The following is a 19,423-nucleotide window of genomic DNA, read 5'->3' on the forward strand; positions in this document are numbered from 1 at the left end:
ACTTTTTGCACTTCTTTGCAGCCCTGTTAAAAGCGGATGGGGTATACCGAGTAGCGCTCCTGCGTGGAGGATCGGTTCTAAGGTTGTAGCATTTTCCCTTTTCACTTGTAGCCGTACCTATCAGTTCAACATACATGACATGTTACAAATAAAAACTGAATGACAATAAATATACACAACAATGCTATATGTAATCAAAATTCTAGTAACAACTAACCTGTACTAGGTTCGGGATCATCACCATGGTCTTCATCTTCGTCCTCGTCGTCATCCTCATCCTCATCCTCATCCTCATCCTCATCGCTATCCGGATTATCTACCAGGTACTTATCAGTGTCATTATCAACTGCATTATTGGTCTCCTGAATTAGAGTCATTGAAATACGCCTATCTAGTCCACTTTGTAAGATTCCTCTCGTGGCATCAGCACTCCTAGATGAGTCAACAGACATTCTAGCTCCAGAATTTTCAGAGGAAGTGTGAACTCGAGGCATCGAATCGAATGACATCCTACGTGCAGTAATCCCAGTCGGATGCGCCAACTGGTCCGTGGGTATGTCATGAACATTTCCTGAATGTGAGTACCCTGGCCCTGGAGCCATGAAACCAAGCAGCTGGCTGAATGAGGCTTGCTCCCCTGCATCAGCTTGTGGACCACTCCAATATTCTTGATGTAACGGGACTGACTGTGTAAAATAATCTGATGGATGTGTTTGCGGCACATACTCCATACCACACTGAACCTCCTGTGGGACCGGTGGCGGTGGCGGTGGCGACGGCGGATGCGGTGGCGGTGCAGGCGGTTCTTGTTGGTGTTCTTCCTGATTATGAACTGGAGGACCCTCTGGATCCTCTTGAAATACGAGGTCCGATATCTGCAAGTGGGCACCGAATGCTCCACGGTACCAATGTATATAAATCTCCAAAGGATAATGTAAGGGCACTAAGTCATCAGCTAGAACATGACTATACCAATTGGTCCATTGCATAATCCAAAAAGAGTGGGTGTTGGACCAATCTTGATTCTTAGGTCCCGTTAGTACTTCCCCGTGTGATGTGCCTAGGTCCCACTCTTGAGTAGGAACGTCCTGGATCAAACCAAATTGCCTCTTGAATCGATTGGATGAATGCCACTCGATACATTCGAAAGATATAAGCGGCACTGTTGCACTCCAAACAACTGAATGTTGACGGATGTCTAGTGGAACCACGTCCGGCTCAATGAAGTCAATGCCATAAGCCTGCCACACAAACTGGACACATCGAGACTATCAAATGACTACACAACAATTAATTCATGTCTCAAACTAAAGCAACTACTAGTAGTTTACAACATACATGTCCTTCTTGCAAATCATCCAGCAACCTCCTGTAGTGCGCAAGCGTATGATATCGGTAAGCAAAATTCTCACGATCCCAGTTGCGCCACCTGCCGTCAAAAATCCCTTTTTTAACTTATTGTGTAAAAAATAGAATACAATTTCTAGTAGAGAAATCAACGCATACATTAATTCATTTTACCTGTTTGCGATCGGAAACACTCGAGGATTGCCAGGAATCGGGGCAAGAAATGGGAGATGGGTCCAAGCCCAAGTAAGCAAAAGTGTAAGCGGACCATCGATCTCCTTGCAGTTGACACGGGTTGCCCTACACAATGATCTATTCAAGTGCGCGAGGCATGCCGAACCCCAACTATACTGTATGATCCCCGCAAAGTCACGGAGCAAAGGCAGAAATTTCCAATGCACCGCTGCACCAGACTTATCACCAAACAGAATTGTCCCAAATAACAACATTATGTGACACTTGACATACCTCTGAATCTGAATATCATCAGTCAATACTGTGCGATCCTTCAAACCCCTAAACCACGTCAGTTTTATAAAGCTTCCTCTACAGTCCCTATTCCTCGGTGCAACTCCAAACTGGTGCAAGCACTCGGCCTCCATGGCCTCGAAACTACTCATCGTTGGTCCTGTAACCGGAACTCCGTTTGTCGGCAGACCAAGAATCATCGCCACATCCTCCAACGACACGGCACACTCACCAATCGAAAAATGGAAGGTGTGAGTCTCTGGACGCCATCTCTCGATGAGAGCATTAACCATTGCTGACTGGCATTGAACGACTCCAATCTGAGAAACATGAAAAAAATCAGTCTCCTGTAAATACGCCTCAACAATTGGGTTGTACCGGTCCGACAGTAAATAGTGATCACATAACAACATTCGTGAACCCTGCAATATCACATTTTTATTGTAACTATCAATACATAATTATATTAACAATGATCTGATTATACTCCATTATACATATATATATTTGTCTTTACATTACATTACAAAGCATACATATTATTATTATTATTGGTATATATATAATAATAATTATTATTATTATTAATTTTAAAAAGCCGATATTATTAATAATATTCATAAAACAACATATATAAATAAATCTATCTAGATTCGATCTTTTAAAATTGATAAAATTATCCTATTATTATTATCATCAGCGATCAAACCTAATTTATTAATTCTATTTTTAAACTAAAATAATACAGATTTGTATATATTCTAATCTAAAATCCACTTCCAGTTCAATACAATTAAAACAAAAATATATGAATTCAAATTTCCTTCAAACAAATAATAGTAATAAAAATAATAATAACAATAATATCCACAGATTATCATCAACAACAACAACAACAATAATAATAATAATAATAATAATAATAATAATTTAATTTCATTCATTCATCCAAACTAGCAAAAACATAATAACTAATCATAATAACAAAAAAATTCAAAATTTTTAAATTAATTATTCTTACTCTATTTCTAAATCCTTTAAATTTAACTAATTAGTTCTACTCTATTATTATTTTTATACTATTATTAAAATCTAATACATTATTCTATTTATTAAATCAAAATTTTAAATAATAAAAACTTACATAATTTAGATGTCCAACTTACATAATCTGGATGTCCAAGATAATTAACAATATGAAGTTCTGGCTGATTCACTTCCTTAATTTTGGGTCTTCTTGGCATTGTCTTCAGTCCAATTTACAACTGCTGTGTGGTCCTTGTAGCCTTCAACAATGGAGATGGTCTGAGTTTGGGGAGCAAATAGAGAGAGTTTTGAGTGTGAGGCTGAAAGGGGTGCTATGGAAGGTGGGGATACATTCAATTCAACTTTCGGAAGCGTTGGATTCAACCGGGGGAGCCTGCATGCGTGCCACATGGAATGGGGAACGAAATCGGACCGATGGTTTTGTGTACCCCCGATTACAGTACTCGGTCCGTCCGATTTTGGTACCTCCATCGGACCGTTCGATTTCTCTTTCCCAGTGATCATCCAGCGGTGATTCACCCAACTCCCCCATAACTCAGCTATACACAACTATTTTCATCATATCAAAAATAAAAATCTCCCAACAACAATCTCAAATATATTTTAATCTTATAGAATTATAAGTAAGGTAGTTTTATATATTCATTCAATTATGTAATCTTATATTATTAAAATATAAATCTATTTTACATTGATCATGTAAATAGTCACTCAAAAAACGAATGTAAATAAATACTAGTATATATCTCCGTGTGATGTAATAAAAATATTTTTTATATTTAAAATAATGCTTCTAGAGAAATTTTTGTATGAATGTATTTAACTTATTTAACATATTTTCTATTTTTGTGATTATACATATATTTGACGAATTATTTTGAAAAATTCTCACAAAATATGAATTTTAACTTGGATCCATTTCTATAACACATTATGACAAATTTAAAAATATTTTTACAACTATTTCAATTCACCACAACTGGTAAATTCTAGCACAATAAAATTACCACCCTGCTGTATTATGCTCTTGATAAAGATGGAAAAAAAATGAAGCCAGATCTGATCCTTGAAAAATTGTAACTCCAACATTGCTACTACTCAATGCGTTTAGTTTAATTTATACGAATTATAAGCATGTGGAAACTAAATTAAATAAATGCAAAACCATTGATATGCTTTACTGAGTTTATTGTATGAGTCCTCTCATCAGTCATCAGCTTTATACAAAAGCCAACCAAGAGAATATTTTTATAAAGCTATAAACCCTTATGCTTACCAAAATCTCAGCCTTAAGGGTTTAACAAAAATATGTTTGGTACATTAAACAATTATATTTCTATATTTCAAAAATAAATAAATAAGATTGGCCTAAACATTATACAAAAACAAAATTCACTAGTCCAATGACTAATCTACACTTGGCGATCCCTAAAAAAATCTTCCAAAGCTTGTGTTAGAATTGCAAACCCTTGATAGGAAAAATGTTTGGACCCTGCTAGTACTTACTGGCAGATATTGATGTAATTAATCACAAGTACTCTGTGCTCCTTGCTATGTATATTATTATGGTCAAAACTTTAGAAAGCTTCAAGTGCTTCAATTTCATCAACTCTTTTAGGTTTACCTTTAGGTCTACCACATTTTCTAACATCTTTGCCTGATAAGAGCTCAAGAGCTTTTTCAAAGGTGACTTCACTTGGCTTCATATTCTGAATATCAATTAGAAAAAGGAAGGAAAATGAGAATAGAAGAAAAAAGTAAAAAGAAAAAAACACTCAAATTAAAGAACATCATAGGTAAGATGACAATATGCAGATCTTGCAAATGAGAAATTAATGGTAAAGGATAGTACCAACTTCACTACAAGTTAAAAACAGAGAACCAACATTAATTTATATATTGATCATTTTGGGGAAAAAATATATTAAAAACAACTTATAGAAAGGAACACATCTTACATGATACTTCAAGAATAAGAAATAGTTTCTAGTCTGTCAAGTCCTAAAGGATGCTAACTGATTTAAGTTTTAAATTCTCCATCAATTGTTGCAAAGAGCCGAAGACGGAAATGAAACAAAACAAAACCTACCGAAAAAGAAAATAAAGAGAGAAGAGGCTGAAAGTATAACCATACCTTAGGAACAGAAGCAATTGTGTGTCGATGTCTAACGGCAAACCCAACCCTTGCGAGCTTTAGTATTACAGGCTGTCCGTCCTTGGGATGGTTGCCCTAACCAGAAGCGAACATTAATTACTTGAGAGATTAAGCACATCCAGATACAAGGAAAGAGATAGATTTGTGAATTTAATGTGCTGTGTGAAAATCAAAGTCAAATTTTATACTAATGGGAGAAAAAATGTATGTTCAATGTGTCAAAAGTACATGTCAGAATAATTGAATAAACATAGACTATGCTTCTGAAGCTTACCAATGTCAATGGGTACTGTAGCAACTCAAGTGCATCTTCAAGGGTGATGGATTTCACATCTTTGATCTGAAATAACCCAAAATCTGTGAATATCTTCCTTTTAAATTTATGCATGCAAAGAAAATTCATTTAACAGCCACATTCAAAATGTGAAAGGGAAAACATAAAGCCAGATTTTTTTTTCTGTACTTATCATCATTATAATTCTATGATTCTATTGCACTTACACTGCCTTATTATCTTCTCCACAGTTTACCATCAACATCATATCTCAATGATCATATCAAATCAAACCCTAAAACCTTAACACCATACCTCCTACACTTCCCCGCTATAACCAGAAGAAGTACTACAAAACATTTTAACTAACATTATTTTCTTAAACCAGCTACATATAGTCACCACAATTCTCAGAAATTTCATCCTTGATTAAGTCAAGTAACATGAACTTTTCACATTGTCATTAGAACATTACATATTACATACTCTCTGAGCTTCCAACTTAGATTGCAAGAAATATAGTAAGTAGAGAAGTCTTTTAGTCACATATAAGCAATTAAAAAACTTAATACAACATCCAGAAAAATAAATATATGTTTTTAAAAAAATGCTCAAAGAGTTGAAATGTAAACAGGACATACATGAGAGACGGATGCTCTTTTAGGTATGTACCCCTTCCTGTCTTCCCCAAGCTGAACATAAAATCCGTAAGGACCACTTTTCAAGAGAACCTAAGGGAAAGTAGAGCCAATAATACACAACCGTTAGCATTCGGTACAAAAATTGAATCATCCCATAGAACATTGACTCAAGATCGGATCTTAAGCATACCTTTTCATTTGAAACACTATTAACACCCAGGACTTTTGGTTCTTCTATACGAGTGTTTAAATGAGGTGAATCTTCCTCCTCCTCCTCTGCACCATATAGTGTTTTAGCAATGTACCTGTTTTCAAAGCACACAAAAAAAAAGTACCTGTTTTCAGCAATTGCAATAACCACTCATGATTTCTTCAAATTTCGGGGAACATAATATCACAAAAGGCAAATCCAAATTTGTATGGATATAACAATACTAACATTCTCACAATCTGGTTTAGAAACCATGAGCTCAGTGAGAAACAAGGGGTTTATTTGGTTTGTGAAAACATTTTTTGTTCATTTTCAATGTTTTTTACTTTTAGAATTTTGTAAAAGAAAAATTTGAAAATACATAATGAAAACAAATAACTGGATTTTATTGTGTTCTCTACGAAATCCCAAAACCAAAATCAATGAAAATGAAAACAGAAAATGTTTTTTCCAGCCAAATAGGCCCTAGACTACTGTATATAAAATTAAAATTGTATCCAAAAATCATACAGATTTGTTGGAGGTATACCCAAATGTATACTTTATTTGAATAACCCAAAAATATTAATAGAAGCAACATTGAGATAATGGGCAATCAAAATAGAAGCTCAAATGAACACAGGTAGAAGTTCAAATATCTGCTCCAATATTAAAGAACTAAATAAATAGCACTAGTAGTAGTAATAATAAAAAATCTTTTAACTTTTCCAAGTTGAAGGGTAGGGTCATTTCCATATCGAAGGGTGTCAGGCAGTCATTAAGTAGAAAACCTTCAGCCATTTATTTATTTGGGTGCCACAATCTTTTGCTTCATGATTTATTTTAAATATATAACAAGAATAAAAAATTGGAATGAAACCATATAATATGCTCACATTGAGAAAAACATACTATTATTACTCATCATTCCTTCAAATCTATAAAGTAGCATAAAATGTGTATGATAACTAAATATGTAGTAAAATCAGTTAAATATTGGAAAATAAAACTTTTAGAAATAAATTTTCAATAAAATACTCACTTGCATCTTGGATGTTGATCACAACCTATAAAGTAGCCAGAACCAAATCTGCTTACTTTAAAAATTAATGTGCCTTCCATACAACTGAAACAAGTTCAGATAAAAAGATATCAAGACAATATCTGACAAGTGAATCTGGCAGCATAAGATGAATATAATGAACAAGGGATATTTTTATTTATTTATTTATTTATTTTTCTCAAACTTACCTTGGACAAACACGGGTCTGATCTGGGAGGGCGGAAAATAAATAGTCCCCAAATTTCTTTTCCAACATCTTCTCAACCTGCACGTATAAAAAACATTTCAATAGTTGATAAACTTAAATAACACAGCAGGTCAAGCATTTTATTTCTAGGCCATCACAGTCACAAACTAGACATGTAGTAATGGTATAATACAAATTACACAGTGCGCCGAAAACTTTGTCAGTAGAGAATATGAGGAAAATCAGAGCTTCAGATCTCCAAATATCAAGTTTTGAGCAGAGATTAGAACAAATTCATACCTGGTGAATATGAACACTAGAAGTACGCTCACAGTACAATTTAAACCGTGTCCAATAATCTCTAAGGAGGCCTTTCCATTCAGTTAATCCAGCAGAAACATTATCAAGCTGAATTCAGAATGAGAGATTGACTAAATAAATATGAAATAGGAGGTTAACACGTGGCAAATAGCACGAGCATACAAGTTCATAATTTCTAGAGAAGAAAATAAACTTGAAAATATACAATACCTCTGTTTCCATATCAGCAGTGAAACTGTACTCTGTGACTTCTGAAAAGTGATGGGATAAAAATGCTGAAACCTAACATCACAGAAGCATACATGCACACTAATAAATCACATCTCGTGTTATGCTTATACAGAACAAAAAGATAATAGGTAACATGAATTAAGTTCATAGAAAATTTGAAACTGAAAAGGTTAATTTATCCTGTTGTCTGTCACAATAGCAGAAGATATGTTCAGGCATTGAAAAGAAATGACTAATTAATAAAATATCTTCAATTAGAATAAAGATGAGGATAATGACATTCTTTGAAGTCATTCAGATACGCATAGGATGCAGAATTCAGCGTTTTGATATATTTTTTGGTCCACTCCATGTTCTATTTTGAGATATAGTGATATACTTTGTTTTGAAATCTACATTTAGCTTTTAACAACCACCATAATTTATAATATCTTCTATGGTTGATCAAGATATTCTTGATAATCAACTAATTAACACGTGGTTGATACAAATGACAAAAGCACGTTTTGGATGTGAATGGATCCTAACAGGTAAAAGTAGACCTCAGGATAACACATATGATGGGAACCAGAAATCTGATGATTAAACTTGGGAATAATTCACTAGAATTAAAATTCAGCCTAATACTGTGACAAAATTACAATTACAATATTAAATTAGTTTAAAATCTTCATTTTCGTCATAGTATTTGAATAGCACCAACAATGTAGCTACTATTAGCAATTTCATCTGTGACCAATAATAAATTCAAAGCTTAAATTCCAAAACTTACCATGCGGCCACGAAATTCAGGATACAGCACACGGCTTTTTACTGTCACGTAGTTTCTATCCTGAGGCAAGAGACACTTGAGGACTCAGAATCCACTAAAAGTGATATTAAAATTGAACAAATACATGCAGGTAGAGGAAATAAAAGAATTTTTACTATGTTGGAGTAAAAATTGAGCATAATAAATATCTTGAACAACCCAAAAATTGATTGACTAAATCACAAGTTGTAATTCAAATTGTTAGGATAATTGCGATAAAAGATAAATATCCTATAGTTATGGCTTATTGCAATTCACTCTACTGAATGTCACATACCTGTAAAACTTTCAATGTTGTTGCATATGTCGAAGGTCTGCCAATACCAAGCTCTTCAAGCTTCCTAACCTATAATATGAAATACCATAAGAGAATATCCAAAAAGGGGGAAACAAACAGAGAAGCTTGACAATATCATTTAAGGAATAAATTGAAAAATTACTAAGTGTTTCAAATTGGTCTCAGCACACAAAGGTTGTGTTTCTTTTTCTTTTGAAAAAAAAAAATCTACAATTCTAAACCCTAACAGCAGAACTATTCAAATACTGTACAAATAAACATTTTCGTTTAGTCCTAATTAAAGAAACATGATGACTTACCAATGATGCTTCAGTGTAACGTGGTGGTGGCTGTGTATGATGCTGATTGAGCTCTGTTTGAACAAGATGTAGTGGGTCCCCTGGCTGCAAAATGAATGTCAATGAAGAGCAATTTTTTGTAAAAGCTCTAATATGAAAACATGGGGGTATCTTTTATATAAATATATAGATTATAAAATTATAAACAATAAGGTAGCCAAATCATTAAACAAATGAAATTTTTATAATGCTCAAGTAAAAATATATAAAGGAACTCCAGATAAGAAGGAATAAAGTAATAGCATGATTCATTTAACAGCAAATCAAATAGTTTAGTTACAGATTTGATGTCTTATAAGGGCATTTGAAGTACTTATAATCAAAGACTAACGAGTATTTATAATGAGTATGGTTGCTACAGCAATACAAGTATGGCAGCTATTTAGAAGTAGCCATGCACCACAAAGAAAATATCAAATTTCAAGAAATATTACCTTCAAGGTATTTAGAACCTCAAAAACTTGATCACGATTGGCTCCATCACTCTCTTTATCTTGAACAGCTTCAGTATCAATGTCCTACAAGGGATAAAAGGCTATCCATAAGTTGAGAAACACATCCAGTCTACTGTCCTAGACATATAAAAGTATATGTGAACATTCTACATCACAGATGAAAAGTAATAGTGAAATAAAATCATTTCCGGGCCTGAATAGCAAATAGATGCTCCACACCACTCACAAGGATACAGCAAAGGTCAAATGCAATTGCAAGCTTCATTAAATATTGTTGTGATACCATATGTTATTTCCTTGTATATTTTGTAATTTTGTACAGATTTATTTTAGATATCTACACTTATTGTCGCATATATGATTGGATGTAATTTAGGAAAATTAGTATGCGACAATTATTAGGCAACTCCTGTCAAATTCTCATTATTCTTATATTATCTTCTTACAAGTAATATTTAGAATGGTAGATGTAATTTCCATCTGATTCACAAGCAAAGAATAAACTCTTATCATTTGGTGCACATATAAAACAACATATGCATATAATTATGCCTTTTTTGTCCTGCAACCTTAGATCAGTTCTTATTGACTAGGTTTGCTGGGTTTGGAGGCAGGAAAGTGGGAATATCTTTGTGGCACTGTGCAGTATATGTCACTATTTGGATTACTTGGTCGGAGCGCAATGCACACCTCTATATTGTATTATTCTTCTCTTAATGATATATATATAAGACAGAAAATCTTTTGGGGTTCAATATCAAAAAATTCTTTCAAAAGAAATTCTACCTCCAATTTATGGGGTTCAACATCAAAAAATTTCTGTCAAACATATAGTGAACTTTGAAAATTTATTCTTGAAATTTATATCTAGATCTTATTCAAAGTTAAAACAAGATTATTGCCAGCAAACATTCTCTTTAAACCATATAGAAACACTCTAGCAACTCACTAGTATGGAAGAGCCTCAAATTCGTAAACTAACAAAAAGATTTTCACAATTTTATATAACTAACTGGAACCTTAAAACAATACTACTGGGTGACTTATTTGAGAGAAAATATCAATGATAAAAAAATAATTCATTGTTATTTGAAAGCACAATAATGATATATAAAAGATTATAAAACCAAGAAAAAGCTAAGTAGAATCAATTCTCAGTGCCACCAACATGCTGGAAAAAACCATACCGTAAAAACTGCCCGGTATCCAGGAAAGTCAACTCGTGAGCTGGAAGATCGTAACATAATAGACTCATCTGCATTTCCAATATCAAGTTGTATCTGGAATTGAAAAGATGTTAGGTAACATATCTGATTAAAAATAACATCTGGCTTAAGCAGATTAACTTTATATACGGGAAACTATAATTTTCAAAGAATAATGGTAATGACCTTTCTCTAGAACACACACACAAAATTTACCAGAAAGCACCTCAGATATTATCAAAGCAGCCAATGAAGCTAGACTGGAAATCGACCAATCTAGTTCAATTGTGGTTGCTACCAACATGTATATACAATATAGAAGACACTGGCAAGGTGCCACAATTAATAGTATACAACAAAAAGGTAGCAGCAATTCAAATTCTACTTAATCTCCAACAGACAATTAGCCCAGCATAAACTAGAAAGGGAAAGATGTTTAATGTGTACTATAAGGCCAACGATGAAACGAATTCAGTAGTTGAACCTGCTCAAAGATAGCTTGTGTCATCTGACATGAAACTGTCCGTGACCAGATAAGTGTGTATAGCTTCAAGGAATCTTCATCTAGTACCCCAACAAGCATTGCTGACAAGCCATCCAAAAGTTTATTGTTAGCTATCACCCTCAGTTCCATTCACCATTAAAGTAATTATTTATGAAAAAATGCATCATATTACATGGCAACTTGTGAATGTCAGTGGGTCTAATGGCTTCATGAGCCTCTTGTGCATTTTTCACCTTTTTTAAAAACCTTGGTGCACTTTGTGGGACAAAATCTTGTCCATACCTGCATCAAGTAAATTCTAGTCAAGTACATAAAGGCAATCATAAGTGCGCATTCAAATACAAAAAATATAATGTGGCATTAAACATAGTTTATTAAGCAGATGTTCCCATAAATGCCTTCCATATAAAGAAAGATATAAATTTTAACGTGTTAGAAAGCCAGACTATGAGGGAACTAAAGTTTATTAGAATACAATCAATCCTGCATGTGAACTGACCTTTTATGCAATAAATATGTTAACTATTAGCAGGAGTGAAATTGCTATTTTCTACTTCCTATTGAAGTGGTAATAAAATCTAAAGTAATGAAATTGAAAGCAAGAATAAATGTATGGATATGTCGATATCACCTCTCAACAATTAGCGACCGTATATTGGCAACAGCTTCATCAGAAATCTAAGGAAGAAAGTTCAAAGTGAAACATCAAATAACGAAATGATCATCTGATCTGGACAAAATTATATAACAGACAAAGATACTTTGAATTGTCATCCACATATGCCAAACTATAACTAAAAACAAAATTGTGATCTAATTTAGGAAACACAAGGACAGATTAGTGATCACATTTAAAAATCCAAGATTTATGGCGTTATTTAACCAGAAGCACAGTGATTTGCAAATTCTTTTAAAAAGCCAAAGGGTTCACTGTAGACTTTTATAGGAAAATTTTACCGTGTGCCAACATAAACACTCATGCAGACCAACATGCCCATCTTCTCTTAACAATCAACTTCTAGAACTAAGGGCCAATTTGAATAGGTTCATAAGTGACCTTTTTTTAACTTTTAACTTATGAAAAGTTATAGCATTAACGTTTGGTACAATTTTCAAAACTCACTTGTGACTTTCTAAAAAGTCATTTAAAGTGCTTATAGAGAAGTTAAAAAAAATTACTTTTCCTATAATACAAAGCTTTTTATCACTCTTCTTTTAAAATAAATACTTTTGTGACTAAAAACCAAACACAAAATAACTTATTTATAAGTTATGGCCTAGTTTATCCAAACAGCTTAATTAAGCTCCTTTTGAAAAAAGAGCTTAAACAATAAATACTTATATTAAAAGTAGCTTATAAATAAGTTATTTTGTGTTTGGTTTTTTAGTCCTAAAAGTGCTTATTTTAAAATAGTGATAAAAAAGTTTTTATTATAAGAGAAGTCATGTTTTTTAACTTCTCCATAAGCACTTAAATAGCTTTTTAGAAAGTTACAATTTGGTTTTGAAATTGCACCAAACATTAATGCTATAACTTTTCATAAGTTAAAAGTTAAAAAAAGTTACTTATGGACATATCCAAAAGAGCTTATGTTTTAAGCTCTTTTGGAAGCTTAATTAAGTTGTTTATTCAAACTGACCCTAAGTAAACAAAGAATTGTACAACATTAATGGGGGGAATATATCACCATGGCAGAAGCTTTAGATGTTTTGGTCTTTTGGACTATGATATATTGATAATTTGATATATATCTAAAGCATATAGAGCAGCTCGAAGCATTTGACTATAGTCATGCAACCAGAGTGATACATACATGAAGTCCATCAGTTCTGATGTATGTTATCAAACCAACTGCATTACCATCAGACAACTCAACTCCCTCATATAGTTTTTGAGCAAGCTGCATTCATAAGACAAAACAAATTAATGATAGAGGTAATTCTAGAAAAATTCAAAGTTAGGAATGAAGTATTAAATGCACAAGGAAGAAAATTAAAAAACAAAAAATAAAAAATTTCTTAGTCATTACAGCCATAATTATGCCGAGTGGATACTTGTACCTTCATGGTGTAACTTGCTGCGAAATTCAATTTGTTTGCAGCATCTTGCTGAAGTGTGGATGTTATATACGGTGTCGGAGGATTTCTTCGAAATTTGCTCCTTTTCAAGTTAGCAATCTTAAAATCTGCCTTGATTATTTTGTTTTCAATATCTTTTGCCTCTTTATCAGAAGCAATTGAAAATTGATTCAACCTTGCCGAATCAAAATGGGTCAAATGAGCAGGAAAGATAAGATCCTTGTTTGATCCTGACTCTTTCTTCTTTAATTGGGCCGCCACACTCCAATACTCCCTCGGTTTAAATTCATCAATTTCCATCTCTCTATCACATATAATGGAAAGCGCTCCACCTTTCTTGGTGCTTGCATTGCTGCTTTTATAGATTGTTCAGTTATTTCATGAAAGACAACCCTCGCTAAAGAAAGATTATCGTGCAGAGCACCTTGTTGTTGCAACATCTCTATGATGTGCCAAGCGATAGCCTCTCCCTCGCGATCAGGATCTGATGCAAGAATAAGGTTTTCTGCTCTGAGGAACAAGGTCAAATGAATTACGCAGGAGACATGTTGTCAGCCACTCACATATAAACAACATTGCACAGAATTAATCCAATACAAGTAAAAACGACACAAGTGCATCATTCTAAGTCTGATAACTTCATATTGAACAGCCATCTAGAATAAATGCATTTTACATAGGTAGAAGTATTTGTCTTTCATAATCATTAACCACTACCTCAAAAGTCTCAAATACAATAACACATGATCATATCTAAATTAGGGTTTCCTTTGACCACCTCATATATGGTCTTCTTGAATCTTTCTCTACCTTTCGCCCTGTCTACTGCCCAATTGTAATACCATATATATACATTTACATTTTCACAAACAAAACTATGCACTTATGGCGTATGAACCAGTGCTGCTGGAAACAAGAGGTATGGAAGAATTTACCTGCTCAGTGCAACACTGATGGTCTTCAGATGAGTCCAGGCAGGTGACGGAACCTCCCACACCATACTGAAATCTTCATCGGGTCGCACAGATCCAGACCTAGCAGCCAAGTCTCTTACATGACCATAGCTCGGCAATACTTCATACATATCACCAAGGTATCTCTGAATAACCTTCGCTTTCGTGACAGACTCCACAACCACCACACACTTTCCACTTGCAGGATACACCGGCTTATCAGTAAATTTCCCCGGCATTTCCACCTGTTCAATCGCACTACAGCTCTTGCTTTGCTTGTTAGAAGCAGAATCATTTTGCATTTCTTCAATACTACTACTACTACTAATCTCAACCTTCTTCTTCTTCGTTTTACTAGTACTCAATTTCTTCTTCCCTTTGGAAGATTTTTTAGAACCTTCCACAGCATCAACCTCTTTCGGAGAACTGCTAGCAGCAGACTTCTTGCTACTTTTCTTGCTTGTTGATTGCTTCTTCTTCTTAGCACTCACTTTTTCAGATTCCTGCTTATCACTCTCAACGGGCTCCGTCTTTGCCTTCGCCGCCTTTCCCTCTTTCTTATCCTTCTTCTCTTCAACTAAACCTTCTTTCGACGCAGCAGCAACAGCAGCAGCACTAGAACTCAACCTCTTCTTATTACGATTATAATTACTATCCGAAACTTTAGACGAAAACCTCTTACTGAAAACCCCATCACTAATCAAACTCAACGGGAACCTGAATTCACGGCTAGAAACAGAACACCTAGAACCGTTACCAATGCTACCGAAGCAACGAAGGTGCGGCGCAACGCAATTCGCCGCCGCTCGAAAATGTAAACGGAGGAAACAGTTCTGACATTGGAGATTGCTGTTGCTATTTGCAATGCCTATCGGAGAATAAGGAAAGCGAGAAACCGGGGAATTATGAAGAGCCTTGAATTGCAACTGGAAGATGCAAAAATAATAAAAATGAAAATGTTATTGCATAATAAGTATTGGAAATAAAATAAAAACGAAGTAAGGGGATGGTTAGTGATTACCATGAAGTGGCGAAGGGAGAGAGAAGATGAAGAGGGAGAGGTGAGAGAGTAGGAAGGGGCTGAGGAAGTGAAGAGCAAGCTTCTTTGGAGCTGAAACATCGTTAAGAAGCCGCGTTCATTTCAGAAGAAGAGAATGGAGGTGAGTGATAAAGCGCGGCTGTGACTGCTCAAGCTTACTAGAAGGGTAGAGGGTTTAACAACTTATCCTTGTAAACTTAAGATTAAATTAAAACACATAAGTTAATTTAAAAGTATTAATACAAATATTTATTTATCTATTTATTTACTTACTCAATATACTTAATATCTATTAATTTACTTAATTACTTATACTCTGAATTGTGAGAGTAACACGAATTTGTGTTCAAATCCTACTAAATCATGTTATCTCATGTTAAAAAAATAACCAATAACAATGTAAAGACAATCATTTAGTACCATTTTCAAAAAATTTATTTACATGAAATTTCATTATAACATATATAATTAAAACCTATATATAATTAAAGGTGACAACATTATCCGAATATGAGAGTATTTACCTCGTTTTTATCTAGTCATGTTGGATAATTACCTGACCTGATACGAGATAAGTTTTTTAATGAGGAGGATCTTCAACTGGTCAGAAAAGATCGAGTGTAGGAAATACATATTTTTATCCCCCTGTTATATATATAATATATGTAAAAAATTAATAAAATGATTAATAATATTGTTTAAGAGGTAAATACTAAATCGATAGTCGAAAAATTCTAGCGTTGACAAAGTAGTACCCAATAGATATTATTAATGAAATGGCCTTAAAAGAAATTAAAATTTGACAAGCGTGTCCCTAAGTTCGTCCAAACATTTCTTGTAAAACTCGTATAATTAGCGAATAATTAACTCGTAAATTAAAATATATTCTAGAAAATTAGAAATGAGATTTTTATGGTTTAATATAGTAGAAAAAATTAAAACGATAATTTCGACACTAATTTTAAAAAATTTGGCTCAATATTAGACATAACGGACCGAACTGACCGAACCGGGTCCAAATCGGACCAGTAGGCCCAACCAAGTTCAACCTAAAACCTTTAAACAGCACTCTCTCTCCTCTTTTAAATCCCAAATGGGCAGCCAAGGAGGAAGAACCTTCTTCCAAAAATCACAAACCACCATTTGTGATTCAAATTGACATAACTTTTGATCCAGAGCTCCGATTGCCATACCGTTTGCGACCACACGTTCACCACGTCGAACTCTACAAAGTCCACAACTTTGTTTTTGAGGTAAACCACGATTTCCTCTCTGAAATTCCAGCCTTAATTTCGAAATTTTGGGTGAAAAATGTTGAGATTTGTGAGCTCTTGATGTTATAGAATCCAACTAGCTTGAAGGAGAGGCTTAATCTTATCTCTTTGATCCTTGAGTGTGGTAAGATTCTCAATCCTAGTGAAATTTATTGGTTTATGATGTTTGGGTATTGAGTGGGTATATTTGAATGTGGTATTGTGGTTTGGGTATGTTGGGGCTTGACTGAAGTCTTGGAAAGCTTGGAAAATGGCTTTTGTGTGCTAAAAATGGAGGTGTTGAAGCCTTGAGAGCTTGTGAAAAAGTGGTTTAGAGGTGTTCCAAGTTGAGCGGAGAATCGACCAAGGTATGGTTTCGGTTTCCTATATCTAAAATGTAATGTGGTGTGAAAACTTAGGCTAGAGACCCTAAGATAGCATTTAGACTATTGATGTTGTTGATTGGTTGAGATGAATTGTGTTGTTATGTATGTAATTAGTGGATTTTGGATTTTTGATAGTATGATGTATGAGAGACATGCATGTTTTGATATGTGCTTAATGGTTGATTGAGATTGAATTGTGGGTGAAACCATATTGATGGTGAGGATGATATTGATTGTATGTATTGATGGTTGACAGAATTGGTATTGTTGAAAATTAGAATGAGGAAAGATATATGACATGATATTTTGTATGAAATTGAGTTATTTGATTGAGATTGGTTAAAATGGTGGATTGGTGGATTGTGAATTTAATAACAATGTTAACATATGAGTTGAGGAGGCTTGAAGTTGATTTTTGGTAAGTTTTTGTTGGTTTTGAAAGGGGTTGAAATTGGTTTGTTTTGAAAATGGAATTTTGTGGATTTGTATGAAATTGTCGTTTTTTGTCTACTTTGATAGAGCACAACTTGGTCTCTGGATTCCCGATTTCTGTCAAACTTATTTAGAAATGAAATTGGATCCGAGATGTTTATGCCGTTCGAAGAACGGATGGAAAATGATTTGAAACGAAAAAGTTATGCCCGTCGAAAGTTTAGGGTTTGAAAATGTAATTCTTCAACTTTTTAAACTTAGTAAAATTTTTGGCAAATCGTACTCTCACGCGCACGCGTGGCCGACGTGCACGCGTCATCACAATTTTTACTCCCCCACGCATGCGCCTGGCCGACGCATATGCGTCCCTGTATGGATGTAGGTGCGTAGTAGAAAATCCAGAGAGTTGTGATGGTACTGTATTGGTTTTGTGCGAAGAGCACAAAACGCACTCACGCGTACGCGTGGCTGACACGCACGCGTCACTCTACCTCTCTGCTTCCCATGCATGCACATGGGCGATGCTCACGTGTCACTTTACTTTTCCGCCTTCCATGCGTGCGCATGGGAAGATGCGCACGGGTGACCACGTTTTCACCAAAAACTGATTTTTGAGTTTTAAAGCCAAATTTTAGACTTTTAAGCCTCCATTCTCACCCTTTATGTCATATATCCTTATAGTATGCCTATTGATGAGAATAAGTTACGAAATATGGTAACTTGTAGATGAAGTAAGAGAAGAATTAATGATGAGTGATGATTAAAGATAATTGTGTGAGATGCGAAGGATGATGCTGGAAGTGTTGTATATGCCATGAGCTGAAGGGCTGTAATTGTTAATAAATTGTGGCTAATTATGGATTGTATTATGAGTTGAATGGATGAGTTATTATTGAATTATGGCTGAGTATGATTGCATATATGCTTATTGAATGAAGTGTGAATGTTGCACTTCCACTATCTGAGATACGAGTTTCACTGGGTGAAAGTAGTGGCTAGCCACCACGTGTTCTAGGTGGAGACTCGATACTCTGCTGACCCTATGTCGTAAGTGTGGCCGGACACTATGAGAGTTCCTGATGAGCTCGCCCCCGTGGATAAACACCATTGTGGGTGTTGTGTATATGTATTGACAATTAAGGTTGAGGATAACTCGAGTTGGGGATGCACGACAGAGGGACAGTCCAATGGCTAGCTACTAGGACTTTTCGGGTTGGCTTTATAACCGACAGAAGAGACTCATCAACCACTAGGACAGGCATACATCATATGCATTATATGTGATTTGTTTGGAATGCCTAATTGACTGCATAGTTACTGCTAATTGTCTAACTTCTGTATTTGCTTCCTACTTGTGAATTTCTTTGTTTGATATGTAATTGTGTTTGTGATATCAAATTACTGGTGGTGGTTGGGAGGTTCGAAGGATTCGGAAAGGGGAGTTTTAGTTAGACTGAAGATCCTTAGTTAGTTGCCTATTTTCGTTTCTCATGGTTTAGTTATATTTATACGCTTAGATTATGAATTGGGAGTTTTAGGATTGCCTTCGACTTTTCCAGGACATTACATGTTAGATATTTGGGCACTGTTACCATGCTGAGAACCTCCTATTCTCACTCATGCAGATTTTGTGATTTTCAGATGCAGGACGTGAGGCTCCTCGCTGAGGCATGCTGGAGACTTCTGGTTTAGCGAAGATCTTTAACTCTCGGGACTCTATTTTGGTTTTTATGTACTTACTTAGA

General features: G+C 34.6%; 1 protein-coding gene across 1 annotated transcript; it reads right to left on the bottom strand.

Moving 5' to 3' along the window:
- Positions 1 to 4,040: 4,040 nt before the first annotated feature.
- LOC107470947 (uncharacterized) lies at positions 4,041 to 15,767 on the bottom strand. Its single transcript, XM_016090367.3, is given in 22 exon segments — positions 4,041 to 4,571; positions 4,997 to 5,092; positions 5,292 to 5,357; positions 5,933 to 6,022; positions 6,123 to 6,237; positions 7,165 to 7,248; positions 7,374 to 7,450; positions 7,673 to 7,780; positions 7,904 to 7,975; positions 8,697 to 8,756; positions 9,013 to 9,081; positions 9,333 to 9,416; positions 9,806 to 9,889; positions 11,014 to 11,106; positions 11,516 to 11,616; positions 11,709 to 11,818; positions 12,168 to 12,214; positions 13,351 to 13,437; positions 13,598 to 13,944; positions 13,947 to 14,125; positions 14,551 to 15,494; positions 15,590 to 15,767. Coding segments are annotated over 22 exon segments (3,144 nt in total). The 5' UTR covers positions 15,689 to 15,767; the 3' UTR covers positions 4,041 to 4,439.
- Positions 15,768 to 19,423: the final 3,656 nt, after the last annotated feature.

The sequence above is a fragment of the Arachis duranensis genome, chromosome 10, assembly GCF_000817695.3.
Source record: "Arachis duranensis cultivar V14167 chromosome 10, aradu.V14167.gnm2.J7QH, whole genome shotgun sequence".
NCBI lineage: Eukaryota > Viridiplantae > Streptophyta > Magnoliopsida > Fabales > Fabaceae > Arachis > Arachis duranensis.